At 38.6% G+C, this 24,819-nt stretch overlaps 1 protein-coding gene across 1 annotated transcript in view; it reads right to left on the minus strand.

The window, feature by feature from the left end:
• The window catches only part of LOC124556186 (Down syndrome cell adhesion molecule-like protein Dscam2), a 604,696-nt gene that overhangs the window by 92,051 nt on the left and 487,826 nt on the right, over nt 1–24,819 (minus strand). Inside the window, exon 22 of the mRNA XM_047130181.1 lies at nt 1,636–1,908. Within this exon, the coding sequence (XP_046986137.1) occupies nt 1,636–1,908 (273 nt within the window). The remainder of the gene's footprint in view (nt 1–1,635; nt 1,909–24,819) is intronic.

Raw genomic sequence — 24,819 nt, forward strand, 5'->3', positions numbered from 1 at the left:
CTAAAACCATTCACGAATCACCTTGGCAAAGTACTTGTGTTAATGCAAGGCAGTTCCAGATATCTCAAAGACTGGATGTTGAAGTGTTGCATGATGAATAACTGCATCTATACCATTACATATTAACTCAACACCAGCAACCAGAAGACCGCATTCAATGACTACAGGTTTGTGAATGGAAGATGATGAACATTTTATAAATGACATGATATGGACTGATTAGTCTAACTTCACTCGTGAAGGTATTTTAAACCTCCACAACATCCATTATTGGTCAGAGCACAACCCAAATGTCACTCATGAATGTGACTTGCAGGCACTCTTTGGTACAAACCTGTGGGCTGGAATTGCAGGAGGAGAGCTTTTGAGTCTTTGTCTGTTGGTGGACAAGTTGAATGCACCTCTGTATCATACATTTCTTTGCAGTACTTTGCTTAATGCATTAGAAAACTTCCACTTGGTGTTTGGCAACATCTATAATTTCAGCATGTTGGTGCACTGCCTCATTTTGGAATTAATGTATGTAACTAGTTAAATGAAGTGTTTCTAGGGAAATGGATTGGTTGCACAAATCCAATGTTCTGTCCTCAGTATTTCCTGGTGCTTAACCATTAGAATTTTATTTGTGGGATCAGTTAAAGGAACAAGTTTATAGTACTAAACTTATGGATGTACATGACCTAATAGCTCACTAGCATACCACTTCACCAATGGTGGATGCAGGTGTGTTGCATAGGACCAGCAAAGTATGAGCCAGTGAGTGGTGAAGCTTTGGCAAATGTAAGGTGGTTACTTTGAACATCTTCTTGTCTGTGCTCATACTGGCTCTGTGAAGGTAAGCCTGGATGTTAAATGTACAAAATGGAATTGTTGTGTGTAATATAATAAGGTGCAATACGGCCTAGACTGCCTGCTGTTTTGTGAACCTCACTGGATGCAGACGATGTTTCTGCATCCACTATTACTTTATATTGGCTTTATTTGTGCCACGGATGAAGCAAAGCGGTCGTTTACATGTGTGAGAAGTTCATGTTATTTCTTACTGTTTAAATAAAAGCAAGAGTAACAGAAAGTAATACACAAGCTACCACATTGTGGAGGCATAAATTCTACACAATTTGATGCTTTAACTAAAGAAAAGAGTTGGAACAAATGAGACTTGAACATTGATGAGTCTGCACATCCATTCCCTACTGCATAGCTTCTGTGGCTTTTTTTCAGCTTGTATATGAGCTGAAATTGGTTTATGATAGGCAAACTATTCTAAAGAATGAGGAAAGAAGTAACATACAGCAACACTTACAACTTTCATTAAAATTCACAACATGCATGTTAATTTTGAGATTCAAAATGAAAGCCATCAGAGACAAAATGTAAAACCCAATGGTAACATTTTCTTCTTCACTTTATTGAATTTATAACTAAAATGGCAAGATAATTAAGGATACAAGCACTGAGAACTTTCTAACACATATGACGTCGACATGAAGTGAAGTTAGCATGACAAATATCTCTTATCTTAGAATTCATGAAATATTTCTATCCTACACATTTCTTAATTTTTAATGATGAACTCTCTAATTTGTATGAAATGGTAAGCAGATGACATCTACAGCACAGGGATAGTGTACATACCTTGAACTAAAAGTTGATAAACAATGGTATCTTCTCCATACTCATTAGAGACATGGCATGTGTATTCACCCTGATCAGTTCTTTGTACTTTTGACAGGAGAAGAGAACCATCAGGAGCAAAATTGATTCTTGGGTGCTGGTTTAATGGTACATCTCCAGCTTCTAGCCATCGCCGTTTAGGTTCAGGGATGCCTACAGCTTGGCATGGTAAACGTACATCGCTCTTCCACGTCACCATCCTTGGTCCCCCGAATGAAATAATTCCTGCCCTAACTGCAACTAACATCACAAACTGAGTTAGTATCTTAAAAAAAACCTGAAAAATTTAAACCAGAAATGTAATATAAATGGAATATTTTCTGTTATTCTAAAAAAAAAATTTTTACTACTGTCTGCTTTAATAAGAATCAATGGTTTTTGAGATTCAAAGAGCCCTCAGACTAGTGCTTTTGACTGAAATACTTTCCTGTGTTTTTCCATCTTCAATGCCTGAAAAACAAAGTGCAGTACCCAGAAGACATGGTCACATATCAATGTAACTTCACACATGAACATATCATCATTAAGTATGTAAGTGATTAGAGTAGCATTTTTCTGCGGCAGGTAGAATGACCACCAGATTGCATTAGTGTTTTTCATGTTTAGTATTGTTACCAGGCCTGAGATGGTATATAAGAAGCATTAAAGTGTCAGATCTTGAGTGCCAAGGATACAAAAATGCCATGTACTAGTCTGAGACAGCATTATCAGCACGTGACAGAGTTTGAAAGTGGCCTCATTGAGAGTCACCATTTGGCCAGCTGGCTGACTCATGCATTATCCAGATTTATGGGGTATTTGGATGTCACAGTGGCCCAACGTTAGACTGCAAGGGAATTTCAAAGTGTACATACTTGTTGTCGAGGTTCCAGTCAACTATGCCTGACCACCACAATGGAAGATCTCCATATTGTACCCCAAGTATAGAGTAACACCTTCACATCTGTGTGTCATCTGAGGAAAAGTACTGCATTCTCTGCAACATTATGTGACATTGCAAACCACTGATTGGAGACTAGCAGCAGACAGACTAGGAAATAACTGTGACATGCATAGGCTGCTGTTAACACCACAAAACAAACAGCTGTGTCTTGAGTGGTACTATGACCAGAAATTGTGGAATGCTGATGAATGCCACAGTTTGTTGAGAGATGAATCACAGTTCTGCCCTACAACAGATGACCAAAGTTGACGAATATGGTGGTGGCCTGGGTTGAATTTCAGTTCTTCCAATGTTATGTAGAGGCACATCAGTGCTATTTCTGCCATCATGTTTTGTGGACACATCAGATATAATTTCAGGTCATATGAGTACAGATCACAGATGTCAACTGTGGGATCTCTGATAGCACAACAGTACATCAGAGACATTCTGCATCCTCCAGTGTTACACTCCCATGTGAGAAATTGTGGTGCCATTTTTCAACAGGCCAGTGCTCATCAACCCACCTCATACATCTCTATAAACTGCTTGCATGATGTTGAGGTCCTCCACTGGCAAGCAAGATTCCCAAATCTCTCCATGATAGAACATGTGAGAACAGCTCAGATGTCAACTCCATCCCAGCGTCAATGTCCAGGTTTTCAAGGCTCAGTTACAACAGTTGTAGGCCACCTTACCTCAAGAGAAGATGCAATGGCTTTGTTATATCCTTCACAACAGAACTAGTTCATACATCCAGACAAGAGGGAATGCAAAGTCATATTGATAAGGGCTCATACAACCAAGTTCTTTGTAAATTTGACTTGGTAACCACTGTATTAACATCACATATCCCCTCTGGCCATAAGTTCCATTTCCTCCCCCCCCCCCCCCCCCCCCCCCCCCCCCCGTATAGCCAAGTACACCTGCAATACTATGTGTTTTCTAAACTGCTGCCCAGAAGTCTGTTTTTTCTTAGCATTGTCACAGTATTACTTGTGCTGCAACAAACTGGACTTTTCTCTCTCTTAATACCCTGTATTTTTTACAAAAGTATTTTTATATGTACTATGAAAAAACTAAATGCTTACATTTACGACCATTGCACTGTAGTCAATGACATTTGTCTTCGTGTGAACAGAATCAACAAATACAAGGGATTATCATGTTGTATGCATTTTATGCATTACTTAATGGAGTAATTTTTTGTAGTAAAGTTTGAGAACAGTTTAAGGAGTCATTTCTTCCATGAATAAAACTTTACTTGATATTTCATAGAGCCTTTGTGTTGTTATATAGACCAAGTTTAAAGCCACTTCTGCAAGTTTCCATAGCATTCGCCTTTATAAGAGCATGATACACTAATGAGCAGGTGTATTATAACCACCTACCTAATAGCCGGTATGTCCATGTTTGGCATGGATAATAACAACAATTTTTTATGGCATGGAAGCAACAAGGCCTTGGTAGGCCACTCTAGGGAGTTAGCACCACATCTGCACACACAAGTCACCAAATTTCCATAAATTCTGGGGAGTGGGATGATGAGTTCTGTTCAACCAGGATCATATCTGGCAAGTTATGGGCTTGCACATCAATTGGAACTTGCCACTATGTTCCTCAAACCACTCCATCACACTCCTGGCCTTGCAACATGGCACATTATCTTGCTGAAAGATGCCACTGCCATCGGGAAATGTGATCGTTATGAAGGAGTGCACGTGGTCATCAATTAGCATATGATACTCCTTGGCCTCCATGGTCTCTTGCCCAAGCTGCCACCAGCTTGTCTCTGTCCTATAGTATAAGTGTCATGGAGGTGTTCCACTGGAAGATGATGGACTTGTGCCTTCCCATCAGCATGATGAAGAAGGAATCAGGATTCATCAGACCATGCAGTGCTCTGTCACTGCACAAATGTCCAGTGTCAATGGTCAGATGCCCATTTTAGTTACAGCTGCTGATGTTGCGGTGTTAACATTCGCACATGCATGGGTCATCAGCTGTGAAGGCCCATTGTCAGGAGTGTTTGGTGCACTGTGTGTTCAGATACAGCTGTACTCTGCCCAGCATTAACGTCTGATATTAGTTCCTCCACAGTTCACCACCTGTCCTGTTTTGCCAATCTGCTCAACCTATGACGTCCGACATCTATAATGACGGGTGGCCGTCCAACCCCATGATGTCTGGACATGGTTTCACCTTGGTTTTGCCACATGTTGGAGACACTCATCACAGCACTCCTTTAACACATGACAAGTTGTGCAGTTTCCAAAATGCTGATGTGCCTCCTCCATTCTACACTTGGACAGCACTCTCACTGATACTACAGGCACCATTTGTGTATCTGATTAGCACTCATTCCTTGCCAGATGATGGTGCTATCCCCTAGATGTGTTTATATTGATAGTAGGTCAGTGGTTATAATGTTCTGGTTGATCACTGTAATTTGGTTGTACACCTAGAGAAGTTTTAATGAAGATGATAATGACTAGAAATAACTTTACATTTAATATTGCCCCTGACTTGAAAATGAATTTCTTTCAATTTTATTCTGCTACTGGTACTTTCTACTACCACTGTAAGGAGCTTCAGTACAACAGGACTGAGATATTCTCTGAAGTTTGCAGCTGTTTCCTGTAGTGAATGAAGTGCCAAATGGAGAAAATACACTTCAGGTTCTCATATGATGGTTTATTCATATTACACAATCTGTTGGATATTTATGGGCTTGATTTTTTATGGGCTTAGTTTTTATTTACAGACTTTTATACCAAACATATGCCCTATCACCTTCCATAGCTGCATTACTATGCATCCAAACTGCCACCAAATTTCTCACAAATGTTAATTTAGATATCAATCAGTATTCAATACAATTTCCAGAAATTAATCATTTTCTGCTCAGTCATTTACAAGCGTTTCAGTAGTTTTAGTCTGCCTAAGAAACTGTGGCATTTATAGAATCACTGAAAATCATTTTTCAGTATAATGTAAAATAAAGTGAATTCTAGAAACCAGTGGTCATGAATGGATCTACTTCTCTCTTTCTGGAGCGAGCAAGTGTAAACATTTCCAGCTTGAGCAACCAAAGTGTAATTTATGAAGATCTAAAGGTCAGATAGCTTAAAAAATGGCTACAGGGATAACAAAAGCAGCAGCAGCTATATCAACATGAGCTGCTGTCACAGCAACATGGTGGTTCACAGCAACAGCAAAGGGGAAAGGATGAGTTGTTACAGCAGAATCACTGGCAACAGCATGAGTCTCACAAACGTTGAAATGCCAGTAATATTGTCAGTGCATAGCAGCAACAGCTTCATTCCAGACCATCACTGATGAAGAAAGATATTGATATTAGCCTCTGTGTTAAGAAAGGCAAATTAACTTGGGTATTTGAACAAATGCAGCTGGCAGTACATTGCAATATGAAGTAACATTTTCACAAGTTTTAGGCCTATTCTGGTAGAGTAGATGTCACTATTAATGTGATATCACATGATTGAAATGTTATACAAAGTGTGCTTTCGCTACTAATGGAGGTTTGTTTTGTTTACATTAAGAGTAAAAACCATCTCATAATAAAATTACATCCCATGGTTGTAAACAAACTAGTGTATAAGGGATGTGATGTATCCTATAGAAAGCTATAGAAATAATCAAGAGAATGGGAAGCAACTAAATTAGAGATTAACTTAATTCTGCTAGTGCTGCCAGTCTAGTGGTTATATTGGCATTGATAAAAGCAAAGAATTTGGAATGTAATGTACCAATTCCCATGATTCAAAAGCAGGGGGTAATATAACAGGCAATTTTGAGGGAATTAGATTAAGAAATGAGACACTTAAAGTGGTAGATGAGTTTTATTATTTGGGCAGCAAAATAACTGAGTATGGTTGAAGTAGAGTGGATATAAAATGTGGACTGACAATTGCAAAAAAGAGTTTCTGAAGAAGAGAACTATATTAACACTGAATATAGATTTAAGTGTCAGGAAGTCTTTTTCTGAAAGTATTTGTATGGAGTGTAATGATATATGGAAGTGAAAAATGGATGATAAACACTTTAGAGGAGAAGAGAATTTAAGCTACTGAAATCTGGTGCTAAGAACGCTGAAGATTATATGGGTAGATCACATAACTGATGAGGAGGTACTGTATAGAATAGGGGAAAAACAAATATGTAGCATAACTTGACTAAAAGAAGGGATCAGTTGATAGGACACATTCTGGGACACAAGGGATCAGCAATTTTACTAGAGGGAATTGTGTGGGAGTAAAAATCATAAGAGATGAATAAAGCAAGCAGATTCAGAAGGAAGTATGTTGCAGTAGTTCTTCAGAGATGAAGAGGCTTGCACAGGATTGAGTAGTATGGTGAGCTACAATAAATAGTCTTTGGACTGAAGACCATGACAACATAACACTGGAAAAAATCACAGATGTGGAGTGTTAACAAACCGAGAAACTGATGAAAACAGAGCATCATGTAAAAGTTTTACACTCTCACAAGAAAATAAAGTAGTAACAAACCCCACTGAATTCCAACTTCATAGGCATTGATGGTGTCCCTTCAATAGTAGTAAAGAGGACTACTCAGAACCTAGTTAAACTACTAACACACTTTTGTGATTGCTCATTTCAAGCAGGGACCTCCCATAATGCATTGTAAACATCTAAGGTAATTCCAATATATAAAAAAGGTGTGAAAGATAATGCAAATAACTACAGGTCCATCACAATTTCCTCTTGAATTTCAAAAATATTAGAAAAAGTTATGTATAATGATCTAACAGAACTTATAAATAAAAAGAAAATATTATTTAATGAAGAACACAGATTCAGAAATAAGATGCCAACAGTAACTGCCATTGTAACTGCATACTGAGCCTCTGTGCCTGACTGACAAGAAATAGGAATTGACAGGAGCATTTATTGACATATCAGAAGCTTTTGGCATGGTTCATCATATGAGTCTGGAGTCAAAGCTTGAAAAGTATTTAATTCAAGGTCTCTCCCAATGCTTCCTGAGCAATCTTAAGCAAGCTACATCACTCATACTAACATCAACTGTAAAACTATTTCTGCTATTTATGAACACTAGCCAGAGAATAATCTAAATAAATATGATATAAATAACACAATAAAATTCTCAGAAACATAAAAGTAAATACCAAGTTCAAAATCTTTGGAAAATCTTTAATTTCAGATTTACAGCATCACTGCTTTTATTCCACTGGAGTATATTTAATGTATGAAGTGCATTATTTGTAATTTCAAATATATAAGCACAGAATTCACTTTCACTTATATACACATAAACCGACTTTCAATGTCTTATGCATAAAGCAATTTTGTAGACTACAGGACTGAGAAAAATACAATAGAATCTAAAGCACTGCGCTGTCTTAAACGATAACTGGTCTCAATTGCCCATATTAAGCGTCAAACAGTTTTTAAAGAAAAACATTTGCAATCAAAACATATTCTGTGGCCCCATTCCAGTTGTATTGCAGACATTTATATCTGAGCTTCTCCTAGCATATGTCTATCTGTACTGTATTGACAGGCACAGTTATGCCCAATGTGAAACCCATTAGACAATGTCATGACTGTCTTCATTTCTGTCACATACATGTGCAGTGTCAAAGTCAAACGCAATGTGCAAAATGTGTGGGTGAACAATATGTAAAACAATGCACATCTACAAAAGCAACTGCTTACATTTGTTACTCTGGCAGTCACTTATCTATGGGCCACATCTGTCCACTATTTTCAAAATTATGGCAAAAATCAATTCTGTCAATGGGTTTTCGCTCATGAATTTCACTTAACTCTATTTGATTGAATTCCGAGGTGGCAGCTCCTTTTCTGCAGTCAAACAACATATCTCTACCTAGTGTTCAACACACAGGAAATAGTGTAGCTGTGCTAAATGGGGTTCCCCATTCAACTAAAATCCCCTTACCACGCACTCATCAGATGACATTCCAAGACCATACATCTTCCCACACAAACTGACATAGAGACAGTGCATAATTTCAAATATAGCCAACAAGCTCTTTTAATATAATGGACCTATCACTTTCATTATGAAAAATCCTACTCCAGCACCCTCCTCCTACAACTACAGTGGGATCAGTTAACATCTGTCAAAGCTTAAATATTAGTGATAAATGGTTTCATATTTTAATGAATGTAATTCAGCACACGAACTAAGAACTAGTTGGCTGCATTGCTTAATCAGATGTAAAAGCATTAATAGGGGTCATAGCGGGGACAGATTATGGCTCACAAAATAGTAAGTTTAGAACAAAACACTGTGTAAGAATTTATCTTTCAATTTTCTTCAGCGAAACGCACAGAGTCTAGGAAGTAAATGGAATGACTTTTTGCAAAAACATACATAACGTCTGAAGGGATACCGCAATCACTGGTTATACAATGTCACTTATAATCCATGTTGATTGCAAAAATGTTTATTCACATGACTGGTTTCGGTTCCTCTAGAACCATCTGCAATTTAATGTGGCGTGGCATGTCAAGGTTGCTGCGTGTGGATGGGTTACCCCTGTAACCAAAATTGCAGATCTGAAAATGGTTCTAGAGGATCAAAAACCGGTCATATGAATAAACATTTTTGCAATCAAAACGGATTATAAGTAACATTGAATGACTTTTTACCTAATTAGACTCAACTATATGCAAGTATCTCCTAAGTTTGGTTAGCTGACAGTATGAATTTAAGGGACTTCCAGTATAAAATTTATCATGAGGCCAGATGTAATGGCAACAGTGGAGTCACCATTGTTACAAACTAAAGTATCTTTTACATGCCTTATAGTCTCCAAAAAATAACAGATACATTGGCATTTTATCACTTGATATTATGAACTCACAAGACATCAGGAATGTTGTCGTTAGTATTGTTCTCCTCCCATCCACCTGTTCTATAAGTTACCAAAGAAATGTTTCTTCATTAGCCATCTAAACTCACACACTAAATGACTTCAGTAGTATGGAAGTTGAATGATTCATTAGTTGTTCACATTTACTTTTACTTAACACAAAACCAGCCTACTAGAAAAGGCACTGCATTTCAATGGCAATATCCCCCTTACATCTTGTTAGCATCTCTTTCTTTATCTCTAAAATGCCAGTGGATATCACTCACAGACACTTTAGATAGTGACCTTCTTGTCATTAAAATATTAGTGATTGTTCCAGTTCCTTGTAGCATGCCCACATGAGTGACATCAGTCTTAACTGCAAGAGTAAAAATTAGAATGGGTGTCAAAACAATATTAAGCAAGCTTTTTGAATCACATGTACCTAATGCCAACTTGTGTGGCTGGTACCCTTAGTCAGAGAATTCTGTCCTTAGGTACACTTTGATAGCCCATCTAGGAATATTTCAGTGAATCCTAGATGTCACTTTACTGGGCTTCATCTCACTGCAGGTGGTATTCTGCTGCCTTCATCTGACCTTTCAGTATGTCTGTTTGAAGGTCATCTTTAATAAGACAATGTCTAGTAAAGCACTGTAATCTTCAAGTTGATGACAGCTTTACTTACATGTCACCAGCACAAGTGCTGCTGGACTTCTGAATGCTGTGACACAGTAGCTGAGAGACAGCTAGTAACCACAGTGTTCTCAGCTGTATCAACTTACCAAAACTTTATTGTTATGGGGAAGATGACATCTTGGGCCTGGAATATGTACAAAAAGCAAAGAAAGCAAACTGAACCAAGTTTTGCTTAGAAATACAGATTAATATGTCCGCACAAGCATTTTGTGGGGAAGCTACAAGTTTTACAGGTCCTACATAGGATAATAATACAGTTAAAGCAGGTATTTAACATGCAGTGTCATTTGTGGATGTCTTAGCTCCAGCTTACACCAAAAATTGTATCAATGATACAATCAATTTCCATCAGCATTTTATTTTTAATGTGCTACTCAGATGCCTAATGCGATTGTGTACTCCTTGATCTTCAGTCTTTCTTGAAAATTGAAAACTATACTTCCAGAGTTGCTTCTTGATTTATTCAAAATAACCTTTGTATCTTAACAGTGGAAGCTAGTCAACATCGTGCCTGTGACCAAACATGGCAGGAACCAGTCTATGCAAGCTCCTTTTGCTCTGTTTCTTTGATCTCTTATCTCTGTAAGATTATGTGCAAAAAATCTGAATAGTTTGTAGAACATTATAACATCCTTTATAATTTAGTATTTTGTCTCTGTAAAAAACTCAATTCTATTGATGCTCATTACACACTTGTAACCAATGTGCAACTGAACTTCACTGATAATTTCTGCATAATTGCAGTTTTCTTAGATACCAAACACACCTAAGGAAACAACAATCATACTATTCTTCAACAAGTGTAGTGCTATATTAGCATACCATCAAAAATTATCAACTGGTGTTGTCACTACCCTCACCACAGGATCGTAACAATAAGCATGGTAGATGGTCAGATGATTACCAGACTCCTGTCCAAGGGTTTACCATGAGGAGATCCTTAAAGTCTGCTGTTTTTTGGTCTATACACTGTGACAACGGATTATGGTATCTTGTCACCATCCCACAGTTTACAGACAATTTCATAGTATATGCCAAGGATGAATTTGAAGGCCGAGCCCTCAGCTTTTTGCAGAAAGATGCAGTAAGGTAACACTGCTATGAGTGATAAGGGAATCGAAATAGTACCTGGAAATGTCAACAGGTGTTTCTTCCCAGGCATAAGCTACAGAAACCAAGCACTCTGTTATAATGATTGTATTATGTCCTATAAACCATTCCAGTCTGTTATTAATTACATTCTTGTCTATATAAATGATTTTCACACCGCAGATGATGCAGCCAAAGCAATAATATTTGCAGACGATACTAGTGTGATAATAAGTGCACCAAAGCTATTGCTGCCAACAACTGCTGATAAAGTACTAAATTACATCCACTCTTGGTTCAATGCAAACAGGTTGACATTGAATGTAAATAAAACAAATTACATGCAGTTTGGGAAAAGATGTCAAAATGTAAATCTCGATTTGGTGTGGGGTGACAAAGCCTTAGACAGAGTGACATCCACAAAATTGCTCGGGATTCATGTGGATGAAAACTTAAATTTCAATGACCACGTAATAAAACTTGCACAGAAACTTAATTCAGTCTGTTTTGCCCTCAGAATTATTGTAAATGTTTGTACCTCAGAGGGTGCCAGAATGGCATATTTAGGCTATTTTCAATCTCTTGCCACATACGGAATAATATTTTGGGGTTCCACAACAGGGCGTCTAAAACAAATTTTTTTGTTGCAGAAGAGGGCCATCCGAATAATAACTCACAGTCTTCCACAGACACACTGCAAACCATATTCAAAAAGCATAGAATACTTACTATACCATCATTATACATACACAAATGTGTATTGTATGTCAGGACCCACATTGCAGATTTTCAGACAAATGCCGACTTTCGTAACTACAATACCCGTAATAGCGCAGCACTCCATACTCAGCGAAAAAAAAAGAATGAATACACAAAGACATGTGAGCCATATTGGTGCAAAACTGTACAACGCACTGCCTGTCAACATCAGACAGTTAGAAGATGATAACACATTTAAAACAGAATTTAAAAAAATTCTGGTAGAACAATGTTTTTAATCTGTAAATGACTATGTAGGTCAATAAATTTTTTCTGATGATATTTATAAAGGCAAAATGGAAAATACTCTATCTGTACCTAATCATTCATTATATTTACATACTAAAAGGACAGCTGTTGTGTCGTGTAAATATATACTTAAGCAGTGTTGTGTATATAAGGACTTGCCGTTTAGGGAGGACAAAGCTAAAGCCTTAAGAAAAACAGACTATGCATTTAAAATAACAAGCAGTGATGTATATAGGCTATATTAATTTCATTGTATTATTATTAACTTCATTGTATTATCTTGTTTTGTACTTTTTTACATATATATTGTTTGTGTCCCATTTCTTTGAAATGGCTTACATGTACCCTTGACAACTTCCATACAGTATTTATTGTCAATGGATGGATAAATAAAATAAATAAATAAATAAATAAATTGCACACAATCTGCACAAATCAACAATCACACTCTCTCTGTCCCTGCATGTTAAAATGTATGAGCATGTCACTTGACTACTTCTTTCATGGCAGAAATACACTCCTGGAAACGGAAAAAAGAACACATTGACACCGGTGTGTCAGACCCACCATACTTGCTCCGGACACTGCGAGAGGGCTGTACAAGCAACGATCACACGCACGGCACAGCGGACACACCAGGAACCGCGGTGTTGGCCGTCGAATGGCGCTAGCTGCGCAGCATTTGTGCACCGCCGCCGTCAGTGTCTGCCAGTTTGCCGTGGCATACGGAGCTCCATCGCAGTCTTTAACACTGGTAGCATGCCGCGACAGCGTGGACGTGAACCGTATGTGCAGTTGACGGACTTTGAACGAGGGCGTATAGTGGGCATGCGGGAGGCCGGGTGGACGTACCGCCGAATTGCTCAACACGTGGGGCGTGAGGTCTCCACAGTACATCAATGTTGTCGCCAGTGGTCGGCGGAAGGTGCTCGTGCCCGTCGACCTGGGACCGGACCGCAGCTACGCACGGATGCACGCCAAGACCGTAGGATCCTACGCAGTGCCGTAGGGGACCGCACCGCCACTTCCCAGCAAATTAGGGACACTGTTGCTCCTGGGGTATCGGCGAGGACCATTCGCAACCGTCTCCATGAAGCTGGGCTACGGTCCCGCACACCGTTAGGCCGTCTTCCACTCACGCCCCAACATCTTGCAGCCCGCCTCCAGTGGTGTCGCGACAGGCGTGAATGGAGGGACGAATGGAGACGTGTCGTCTTCAGCGATGAGAGTCGCTTCTGCCTTGGTGCCAATGATGGTCGTATGCGTGTTTGGCGCCATGCAGGTGAGCGCCACAATCAGGACTGCATACGACCGAGGCACACAGGGTCAACACCCGGCATCATGGTGTGGGGAGCGATCTCCTACACTGGCCGTACACCACTGGTGATCGTCGAGGGGACACTGAATAGTGCATGGTACATCCAAACCGTCATCGAACCCATCGTTCTACCATTCCTAGGGAACTTGCTGTTCCAACAGGACAATGCACGTCCACATGTATCCCGTGCCACCCAACGTGCTCTAGAAGGTGTAAGTCAACTACCCTGGCCAGCAAGATCTCCGGATCTGTCCCCCATTGAGCATGTTTGGGACTGGATGAAGCGTCGTCTCATGCGGTCTGCACGTCCAGCACGAACGCTGGTCCAACTGAGGCGCCAGGTGGAAATGGCATGGCAAGCCGTTCCACAGGACTACATCCAGCATCTCTACGATCGTCTCCATGGGAGAATAGCAGCCTGCATTGCTGCGAAAGGTGGATATACACTGTACTAGTGCCGACATTGTGCATGCTCTGTTGCCTGTGTCTATGTGCCTGTGGTTCTGTCAGTGTGATCATGTGATGTATCTGACCCCAGGAATGTGTCAAAAAAGTTTCCCCTTCCTGGGACAATGAATTCACGGTGTTCTTATTTCAATTTCCAGGAGTGTATATTAAAGAGTTCCAACAATAAATCATTAAGATGATTAATAACTTAAAAATTCAGGCATGTACTGACAGGAGAGCAAACCTTGCAATCCTCTTACACAGGCTTGTAAGAACAGGGATTTCCTCTCTAATCAGTAGCTTATGAATATTTAATAAACTTCCACTTTCTGCTGTCAGTTCACATAACTAACTTCAGAAGCAAGCTATTAAACTGGTTACTTGTTGTTGTTGTGGTCTTCAGTCCTGAGACTGGTTTGATGCAGCTCTCCATGCTACTCTATCCTGTGCAAGCTTCTTCATCTTCCAGTACTTACTGCAACCTACATCCTTCTGAATCTGCTTAGTGTATTCATCTCTTCGTCTGTCTCTACGATTTTTATCCTCCACACTGCCCTCCAATGCTAAATTTGTGATCCCCTGATGCATCAGAACATGTCCTACCAACCGGTCCCTTCTTCTTGTCAAGTTGTGCCACAAACTCCTCTTCTCCCCAATTCTGTTCAATACCTCCTCATTAGTTATGTGATCTACCCATATAATCTTCAGCATTCTTCTGTAGCACCACATTTTGAAAGCTTCTATTCTCTTTTTGTCTAAACTATTTACTGTCCACATTCCACTTCCATACATGACTACACTCCATACAAATACTTTCAGAAATGACTTCCTGATACTTAAATCGATAATCAATGTTAAAAAAGATCTCTTCTTCAGAAATGCTTTCCTTGCCATAGCCAGTCTACATTTTATATCCTCTCTACTTCGACCATCATCAGTTATTTTGCTCCCCAAATAACAAAACTCCTTTACTACTTTAAGTGTCTCATTTCCTAATCTAATTCCCTCAGCATCACCTGACTTAATTCGACTACATTCCATTATCCTCGTTTTGCTTTTGTTAATGTTCATCTTACATCCTCCTTTCAAGACACTGTCCATTCCGTTCAACTGCTCTTCCAAGTCCTTTGCTGTCTCTGACAGAATTACAATGTCATCGGCAAACCTCAAAGTTTTTATTTCTTCTCCATGGTTTTTAATACCTACACCAAATTTTTCTTTTGTTTCCTTTACTGCTTGCTCAATATACAGATTGAATAACATTGGGGAGAGGCTACAATCCTGTCTCACTCCCTTCCCAACCACTGCTTCCCTTTCATGTCCCTCAACTCTTATAACTGCCACCTGGTTTCTGTACAAATTGTAAATAGCCTTTCGCTCCTTGTATTTTACCCCTGCCACCTTTAGAATGTGAAAGAGAGTATTCCAGTCAACATTGTCAAAAACTTTCTCTAAGTCTACAAATGCTAGAAATGTAGGTTTGCCTTTCCTTAATCTTTCTTCTAAGATAAGTCGTAAGGTCAGTACTGCCTCACGTGTTCCATCATTTCTATGGAATCCAAACTGATCTTCCCCGAGGTTGGCTTCTACCAGTGTTTCCATTTGTCTGTAAAGAATTCGTGTTAGTATTTTGCAGCTGTGACTTATTAAACTGATAGTTCAGTAAATTTCACATCTGTCAACACCTGCTTTCTTTGGGATTGGAATTATTATATACTTCTTGAAGTCTGAGGGTATTTCACCTGTCTCATACATCTTGCACACCAGATGGTAGAGCTTTGTCAGGACTGGCTCCCCCAAGGCCGTCAGTAGTTCTAATGGAATGTTGTCTACTCCTGGGGCCTTGTTTCGACATAGGTCTTTTAGAGCTCTGTCAAACTCATCACGCAGTATCGTATCTCCCATTTCATCTTCATCTACATCCTCTTCCATTTCTATAATATTGTCCTCAAGTTCATCGCCCTTATATAGACCCTCTATATACTCCTTCCAACTTTCTGCTTTCCCTTCTTTGCTTAGAACTGGGTTTCCATCTGAGCTCTTGATATTCATACAAGTGGCTCTCTTTTCCCCAAAGGTCTCTTTAATTTTCCTGTAGGCAGTATCTATTTTGCCCCTAGTGAGATAAGCCTCTACATCCTTACATTTGTCCTCTAGCCATCCCTGCTTAGCCATTTTGCACTTCCTGTTTATCTCATTTTGAGATGTTTGTATTCTTTTTTGCCTGTTTCATTTACTGCATTTTTATATTTTCTCCTTTCATCAATTAAATTCAATATTTCTTCCGTTACCCAAGGATTTCTACTGGCCCTCGTCTTTTTACCTACTTGATCCTCTGCTGCCTTCACTACTTCATCCCTCAGAGCTACCCATTCTTCCTCTACTGTATTTCTTTCCCCCATTCCTGTCAATTGCTCCCTTATGCTCTCCCTGAAACTCTGTACAAGCTCTGGTTCTTTCAGTTTATCCAGATCCCATCTCTTTAAATTCCCACCTTTTTGCAGTTTCTTCAGTTTTAATCTACAGTTCATAACCAATAGATTGTGGTCAGAGTCCACGTCTGCCCCTGGAAATGTCTTACAATTTAAAACCTGGTTCCTAAATCTCTGTCTTACCATTATATAATCTATCTGAAACCTGTCAGTATCTCCAGGCTTCTTCCATGTATACAATCTTCTTTTATGATTCTTGAACCAAGTGTTAGCTATGATTAGGTTGTGCTCTGTGCAAAATTCTACCAGGCAGCTTTGTCTTTCATTTCTTAACCCCAATCCATATTCACCTACTATGTTTCCTTCTCTCCCTTTTCCTACTCTCGAATTCCAGTCACCCATGACTATTAAATTTTCATCTCCCTTCACTACCTGAATAATTTCTTTTACCTCATCATACATTTCACCAATTTCTTCATCCTGTGCAGAGCTAGTTGGCATATAAACTTGTACTACTGTAGTAGGCGTGGGCTTCGTGTCTATCTTCCTGCACACCTATCTTTTTATTCATTATTAAACCTACTCCTGCATTACCCCTATTTGATTTTGTATTTATAACCCTGTATTCACCTGACCAAAAGTCTTGTTCCTCCTGCCACCAAACTTCACTAATTCCCACTATATCTAACTTTAACCTATCCATTTCCCTTTTTAAATTTTCTAACCTACCTTCCCGATTAAGGGATCTGACATTCCATGCTCCAATCCGTCGAACGCCAGTTTTCTTTCTCCTGATAACAACGTCCTCTTGAGTAGTCCCCGCCTGGAGATCCGAATGGGGGACTATTTTACCTCCGGAATATTTTACCCAAGAGGACGCCATCATCATTTAACCACACAGTAAAGCTGCATGCCCTCGGGAAAAATTACGGCTGTAGTTTCCCCTTGCTTTCAGCCGTTCGCAGTACCAGCACAGCAAGGCTGTTTTGGCTAGTGTTACAAGGCCAGATCAGTCAATCATCCAGACTGTTGCCCCTGCAACTACTGAAAAGGCTGCTGCCCCTCTTCAGGAACCACGTTTGTCTGGCCTCTCAACAGATACCCCTCCATTGTGGTTGCACCTACGATACGGCCATCTCTATCGCTGAGGCACGCAACCCTCCCCACCAATGGCAAGGTCCATGGTTCATGGGGGGAACTGGTTACTTATTAATCCTTTTTATAATATCACTGAATTTATTAACATAAAATCAATTGACATTAATTTTTAATGTTTTTGCTATATAAGATCACTAACAGTATTTCTTTATTCTTTTGCTGTTTATCCCACCATTTCTAGGTTTTATATGGAATATGGAATGTTTATTTAGTTTTAAGGTACTATTGAAGGAAAATGTAATACATTAGCAATGTAAAATGCCTGTTCCATCTCAGGTGGTCAATGGTAAATTAAGAATCTAAATCTGAATCTGAAGACCTTTTATATGCTTTTAATCTGTAGTAAGATGAAGTATGACTTCTACGTTTACAGTTTTAGATCCCTTCAATTGATGGTCTGTATACCTGTAAAAGCAACATTACAACTTCAACTATGTATGCAGAATTGGCTATCCCCTCATTCAACTTAAGATGGAAGCCTTTGAGTTTAGAGCTCATGTTAAGAGAAAGATCATCATTACATCATCCCTGGCAATGAAAAATACATTTGCATATGTATATAATCTTGCAATCCTCTTACACAGGCTGCTAAGAACAGGGATTTCCTCCCTAATCAGTAACTTATGAATAGTTAATAAACTTCCACTTTCTGCCAGTCAGCTCACATAACTAACTTCAGAAGCATTTTTTTCTCATTGATTTATTATTATTATTATTATTATTATGCTAGTCATGACTTAAATACTGCACCAGTTACTTTTTTGTGCACTGTGCCACACATTTCGAGAATTTATTCTCATTTTCAAATGCATTTGTTTACAAAAATATTTTTGTGATATTTGTACATGTGATTGTCTGACTCTTGTGCATTGTACTTGTCTTTTTGATGTTACACTGAAATCAGAATATCAGAAAAATATATCTTGGAATTTTTTAATATGATAATGTTAGAGATAGTATTTTTGTGTGTCTACGTACAATATTGTGCCTCGTCCATACTTGTAATTAGACAGACAAAAATACTATCTCTAACATTAACACATAAAAAACAGTACAAGATTTAATTGTCTGATTTTCCAATTGCAGTATAACCCCAAAAAGACAACTACAGTGTAAGAGAGGTAGAAAATCTCACATGCAAACATAAGAAAAAATATTTACCTAAACAAATGCACTTGGAAATGGGAATAAATACTGAAAGCACATAGTGCTGAACATGAAAAATAAGTAACAAGTGCAGATTTTTGTTTTTTAAATCATGAATGACATAGCTGCAGGCTTTCAAAGAACACTGATAATGAAGAACAAAATTAAATTATTGCTGTTACTGTACTAAGGCACAATATTGTATTCAATCTAACAACTTCAAAATTGTTAAAAACACAGTCCAATATGTAAACTGACAGAGTAGGGCTAAAGGACTCAGTAAGCTAAATAAATAAATGATTCACAAAGAAATGGACAATTTCCAGATTTAGATATCTTGTGGATGATTAAATATTTTTGGAAAAAGAAACATGAACTATTGTCATCAACATCATACTGGGATACTTGCCAGTCCAATGCCAATTTCATCATTACTTGGAAAACATGGTGCTAATCAAGTGATTTTCCCACTCATGTTTGCTATTCAGTACATGATTATCAAATTAGTAAAGAAATGGTATCTAAGAATGACTTGCAAGTCAGCACTCTATCTAAGGTATATTCCTTTTGGTATGGCTGGCTCAGAGTTGTTACAAATGGATTGAAAGTGACAGACATCCCTGCAGGAACTGTGTTCAGCTATGAAGTAGATGGGCATGGCTTAGACTTTTTGCTTCCCAATGAAACATTGATGCTAACAGCTTAGGTATTTGCGACCTTACAGATCATACTATATTCAACAGAGCTAAGAGTCAACAGAATCCTGATATGTGCAAATTCCACAAGTGATCTGTTATCTTCTGCTTGGGGGAAAATTGCAAGCTACGTAGAGCAGAATATCTTAAGATTGAAACATCATTACAAATTAATCTGTTTCTAGTGCATACTGTGCCACATTGACATAAGGGGGATGATTACTCTGACCAGATTTTCATAAACATACAACAACTTGCACCCACTATAATATTTTTTCCACAGTCAGACTACTATCAACAGCATGCAGTTAAGGGAAGAGAGGATAGCCATCAGAATGTAACCCAGACACTAATTTAAAATGAACTTAGTACAGAGCTATCAAACCTCATACCCCATAGTTTCGTAAAAGTTGGCTGATGTGGAAAGATATTGTCACCATTAATAATACATGGCTACAAACAAAACAAAACACCTGTTAAAGGTAATACACTCTCTGAACTGCAATTACTGTAGAGCTGAATATGACATCCTGCATTTTTGTTCACTGGAGTGCATAACTATAAAAGAAAGGGTGAAAACACTACATGAAGACAGTTGATTATTTCTCACTATCTCTAAGTCCTTTCAACTATAAAACCTGTAAATGTATTTATGAAATCATTAGTTTCTGTAAGCTGTACCTTTAATGGTGCTTTAAGTTTTTACTTATAACTTGATTGGTTTCTAAAACTGTTACTTTATGGAAAAGCTGAACTTTGGATGTCATAATGTTCAGTGATTTTATACTCATGAAAACTAAGTGCATAAATATTTATATTTCAATACATACCTATCCTATGTATAAAGTGATCACAATTTAATTTTACCTCATGTTTTTGAATTTTTTATTTGGTTGTTCAAATGGTTCAAATGGCTCTGAGCACTATGCGACTTAACTTCCGAGGTCATCAGTTGCCTAGAACTTAAAACTAATTAAACCTAACTAACCTAAGAACATCACACACATCCATGCCCGAGGCAGGATTCGAATCTGCGACCGTAGTGGTCGCTCGGCTCCAGACTGTAGCGCCCAGAACCGCACAGCCACTCCGTCCGGCTATTTGGTTGTATAAGCCATTATACAAACATATTTGAAACAAATTAAAGGTTTCATCTGGTCTCATCAATTTGTGGTGATAGTAATTTTGTTTGTCCAGTGATAATATATGCAGGGATCCTATGTGTCATTTTTGTTCTTCAAAAGAACCACAGGTGAGGACAAAGACCTCTCTGATGACTGAATGATGTCCTCTCACAGTATATTTTCCAGTGGCTCCTAAATAATCCATTGTTTAGATAGTGACACCCTATATGAGTGGTAAATGATGAATGTTTCACATTGTGTCATGTGGATCATCTGGTGTGTCCTGTTTTCGCTTCAGACCTGACTACATTAAAAAATTTATTCAAAATGGACAGCACTGAACTGACATTGTTCCTTCCTCAAGCCATGTCCTATTGCTAACTGGGTAGATGATTCCCTTACTGAGTTGTCAACAATAGTAGAGTAGAATGAGTCACCATCTATGGCACTGACCTGATCTACCCATACAGGAATTTAGGGATGAGTTGTGGCTGTTGATGGCAGTTGTTAACCCAGAGCTGTCCTTCTCCACTTGTGATGGTTATGATCCTCACTGGTAAACAGATGTCATTTGTGAGGCTGAGTACTTTTCCACACTTGTCTAGCACTTCACAGTTTAACTGAGTATTAAGTCTATTGATTAGAACTCATCTCACTGAGGATGAAAGAATAAGTTTATCTTCAGTGTTTTGTTAACTTGTTGAAGTAATTTTATCACCCTGGAGTTCTGGCCTACCACAGTGTGTGACTGCCTGTGATACCTGCAAGAAGTCTCATCCAAGGATAACTGTATGGCTACATTCTTGTAAAATGACAAACTTGATTGGCCATGTTCTGTCATTGATAACTATTCTCACAAAACTTATCCCTATTGGCTTGACATATTTTACATTTGCAACTTTCAACACAGTGGGTGTTTAATTTCAGAATATAATATTTTTCAGATGACTATGATAAGCAACCAATATCACAGGAAGTGATGAGCCAGAATTGACTAGTGTCAAGAAAAGTTGTTCATTGATGCCAGCAATGTGATTTTCTGACATCTTTCAAACTGGTGTCCATGGAGGCAGCCCAACCTCCATAGATGGTCAACTTATTCCATTTTTATCAATTTAGCAGTTGGGCAAGTAGATGGAACCCCTGCACAGTGTTCAGGAGCAACTTTGGCACACTGAAGTGTGAATTCTACGAGGTAAAGTGATGGTATTCATTCTGCATGTCAGTTGTAGTCATCTGCAGTTGATTGGTGTGTATAGAATAGACCTGCTGTTTTAAATTTATTAGGTATTGAACAGTCTTCTTTTTTTCTTTATTATAGCATATGATGTGGCCAAGGTGTCCACAACGAATACATATCAGAGTGGTGACCCTTCTCCAAATGTCTGTTTTTCTGTGCAGTGATCAAACTGGCAAGGGAGCCATTTTTATTTATGTCATCAACACTCTTGGATGTTATCTGACAGTTGTGGCATAAGTATGAGGCTTATGACTTCATTCACCAATGTTGTTATCTCTTGTAGGTATCTGTACCAATGGTCAATGAACCTCTTCTTGAATTAACAATGATATCTCCTTCTGGTTGGCTTTTACAGTCAATATTGTTACAGAGGCAGTCTTGATTAAGGGATATCATAAACTTCTATTATCTGTGTTATTATTATTACTGTATTAAAGAAGTGAGGTCCTGACAGTCTTCCATGACTTCCATTGATATGACAGCCTGTTGAACATCATTCGTGTGTGCTCTTTTTTTGGACAGAATCAGAATTTTTATTATCCCATAACATACAAAGTCAAATCACAGATCTGATGAACTGGGGACTCATCAACATTACATTTACATTACAATTACAGTTTGTATATACAGTATTACAAAAACAATATATCAATATTCCAGTTTACATGTATTACAAATTAATATATAACAATAGGATTTGCGTAATGACACAGTGCCACAATGCCCTGGCAACACTTCACGAAGTCCTCTGTTGTGATGACATCCTACAAAATAAGCACCTGATAGATATCTACTGCTCTGCCCCTAGCTCTTTCATACCCAAACTATGAAAAACTGCGCCAAAGGATTTAATATTTGGGGAGGATATTACAAAAGCAAATCAAAAATTTATTACATACTTTTTTTTTTTTTTTTTTAATTTGTGTGCAGAGTACAAGTGGGACTTCCGAGTTCCATCAGATCATGGAGGGATTGGACAAAAGCACAACACATTACTATAACTAGTACAATGCAGGAAAACCATTGACATTCAAAACAGCTTCCAATTATCTTAAAACTGGATAAATACAGGTCCTGTGTGGTTTTCAAAGGAATATTATATCATTCTTCCCATAAAATAGTGGCAAGTTCAGGTGATTACGATGGAAGTGAACAGTGAACAGCAATCAAACACCCTTCTGTCCCAAGTACACCACAAAGACTCACTAATATTGAGATCTAGTGATTAGCAGCCAGAGGAGACGCAGCAATTCATCATTGTGCCAACAAAACCAGTCTGGGATGATGAGCACTGTGTGAACAGGTGCCCTGTCATCTTGGAATGCAGCATCACCACTGTGAAACATTGTACCATGGGATCATTTTGATCAGTCAGAATGGTCACATAATCCTTGACAGTAACATGACCTTGCTCAGTAACCATGGAGCCTATGGAATACCATAATATGGCCACCCAAATCATCACTGAACCCCCACTATGTTTCACTCTTGGGACATGAAGTCAGCCAGAAGTTGGAAACACCGTGAAACAAGAGTCATCCAACCAAATGACGTTTTTCCATTGATCCCTAATCCAAGGTTTATGGCTTTGGCACCCTGTTTTTCTGGTATGGGCATTTGCATCACTAATGAGAGGCTTTGGAATTCCAAATCACCCTGCAGTTTCCAGCTTATGAAGATCCCTTCATAATTTTTTTTTTTTTTTTTTTTTTTTTTTTTTTTTTTTTTTTTTTTTTTGTGCTGGCATGGTTTTTGACTGCGATGTTCTGTTCTGCAGTGACTTTTGCAGCTGTCATCCTCTTATTTTTTGCCACAATCATCTTCAATGACTGTCTGTCGTGAACAGTCAGCACACACTTTCATCCATGTTGTGACTTAGTGGATGGCATCTTTCTGCTTTCCCTATATGAAGTATAAATCTTTGATATGGTGTTTCTTGAAACACCAAACACCTTTGTTACAGAAGCACACACCATACAATGATGAATTATTTGCCCTTGTTCAAAGTCACTCAGTTCCAAAACAATGCACTCATAACCACAAAGAGCACTGTTTTGACCATGACTGGCCCTTGCAATGTGTTGAGAATGTTGCACAGGCACCGTTCATAATCAAATACAACAATGCAACTTTCAGGCTTGGCTGGCATTCACATTAATGTTCGACCATGAATTTCTCATCGTGTTCCATATTTTCTTCTGGCCCGTGTATCTGGTCAGATTATTTATTTATTCCATTAATAATATCAGTTTACATGAACTAAAGCAATACAAAAAAACTCAAGATAATGTCCTTTCACATCAACAGGGCACATAAACTCTTATGAGGAAACAAATAATAGTGCAATGATGTGACAATCTATCATTTACTGTCCACTGTAACCAGTGATATTGAACTACTGCAGTCAAGGAGTTTCCTGTGCTACAGCAGAGGTAGAGAGGGGTCCTGATGGGATGCCACTGCATGAATTCTGCTCCATGCTTTCTATGACTCTAGAAAGTGGACTTTAAGTCCTGTTGGGCAGAAAAGGGCAATTTAGGTGTGGAGATTTGGTAACTTCCATCATATTTAGGAGCTACATCATTTTACAAATGAGTGTGTCAATTATGCATAGTAATGGGCTCTGTTCTTTAATAGCTCTTCGGCTAGGTGGACCTACTGCAAATGTATTCTTAATTTCTGAGTGAAATTTGTCACAGCTCTTGAGTGTTCTCCCTCTCTTTTTTTTAAGCAACTGCTGTACTATATTTCCCAAGTAAAGGTAGATATTGGTAAGACACATCATGCCATCCCAACAGTTACATTTAACGACACAGTTGAATATGCTTAACCATTTTGTGGGAGCCTAGCCAGCTACTCTCAAAACAATGTTGGTTGCCCGCTGTGCATCTGACTCACAAATATCATTAAAGTAGTGACTATACAAGTGGAGATGCTTGTGCATTGCTGAAGTACTGACCATATGAGTGGAGAGGTCTGTG

Source organism: Schistocerca americana, chromosome X, assembly GCF_021461395.2.
Source record: "Schistocerca americana isolate TAMUIC-IGC-003095 chromosome X, iqSchAmer2.1, whole genome shotgun sequence".
NCBI classification, from domain to species: Eukaryota; Metazoa; Arthropoda; class Insecta; order Orthoptera; family Acrididae; genus Schistocerca; species Schistocerca americana.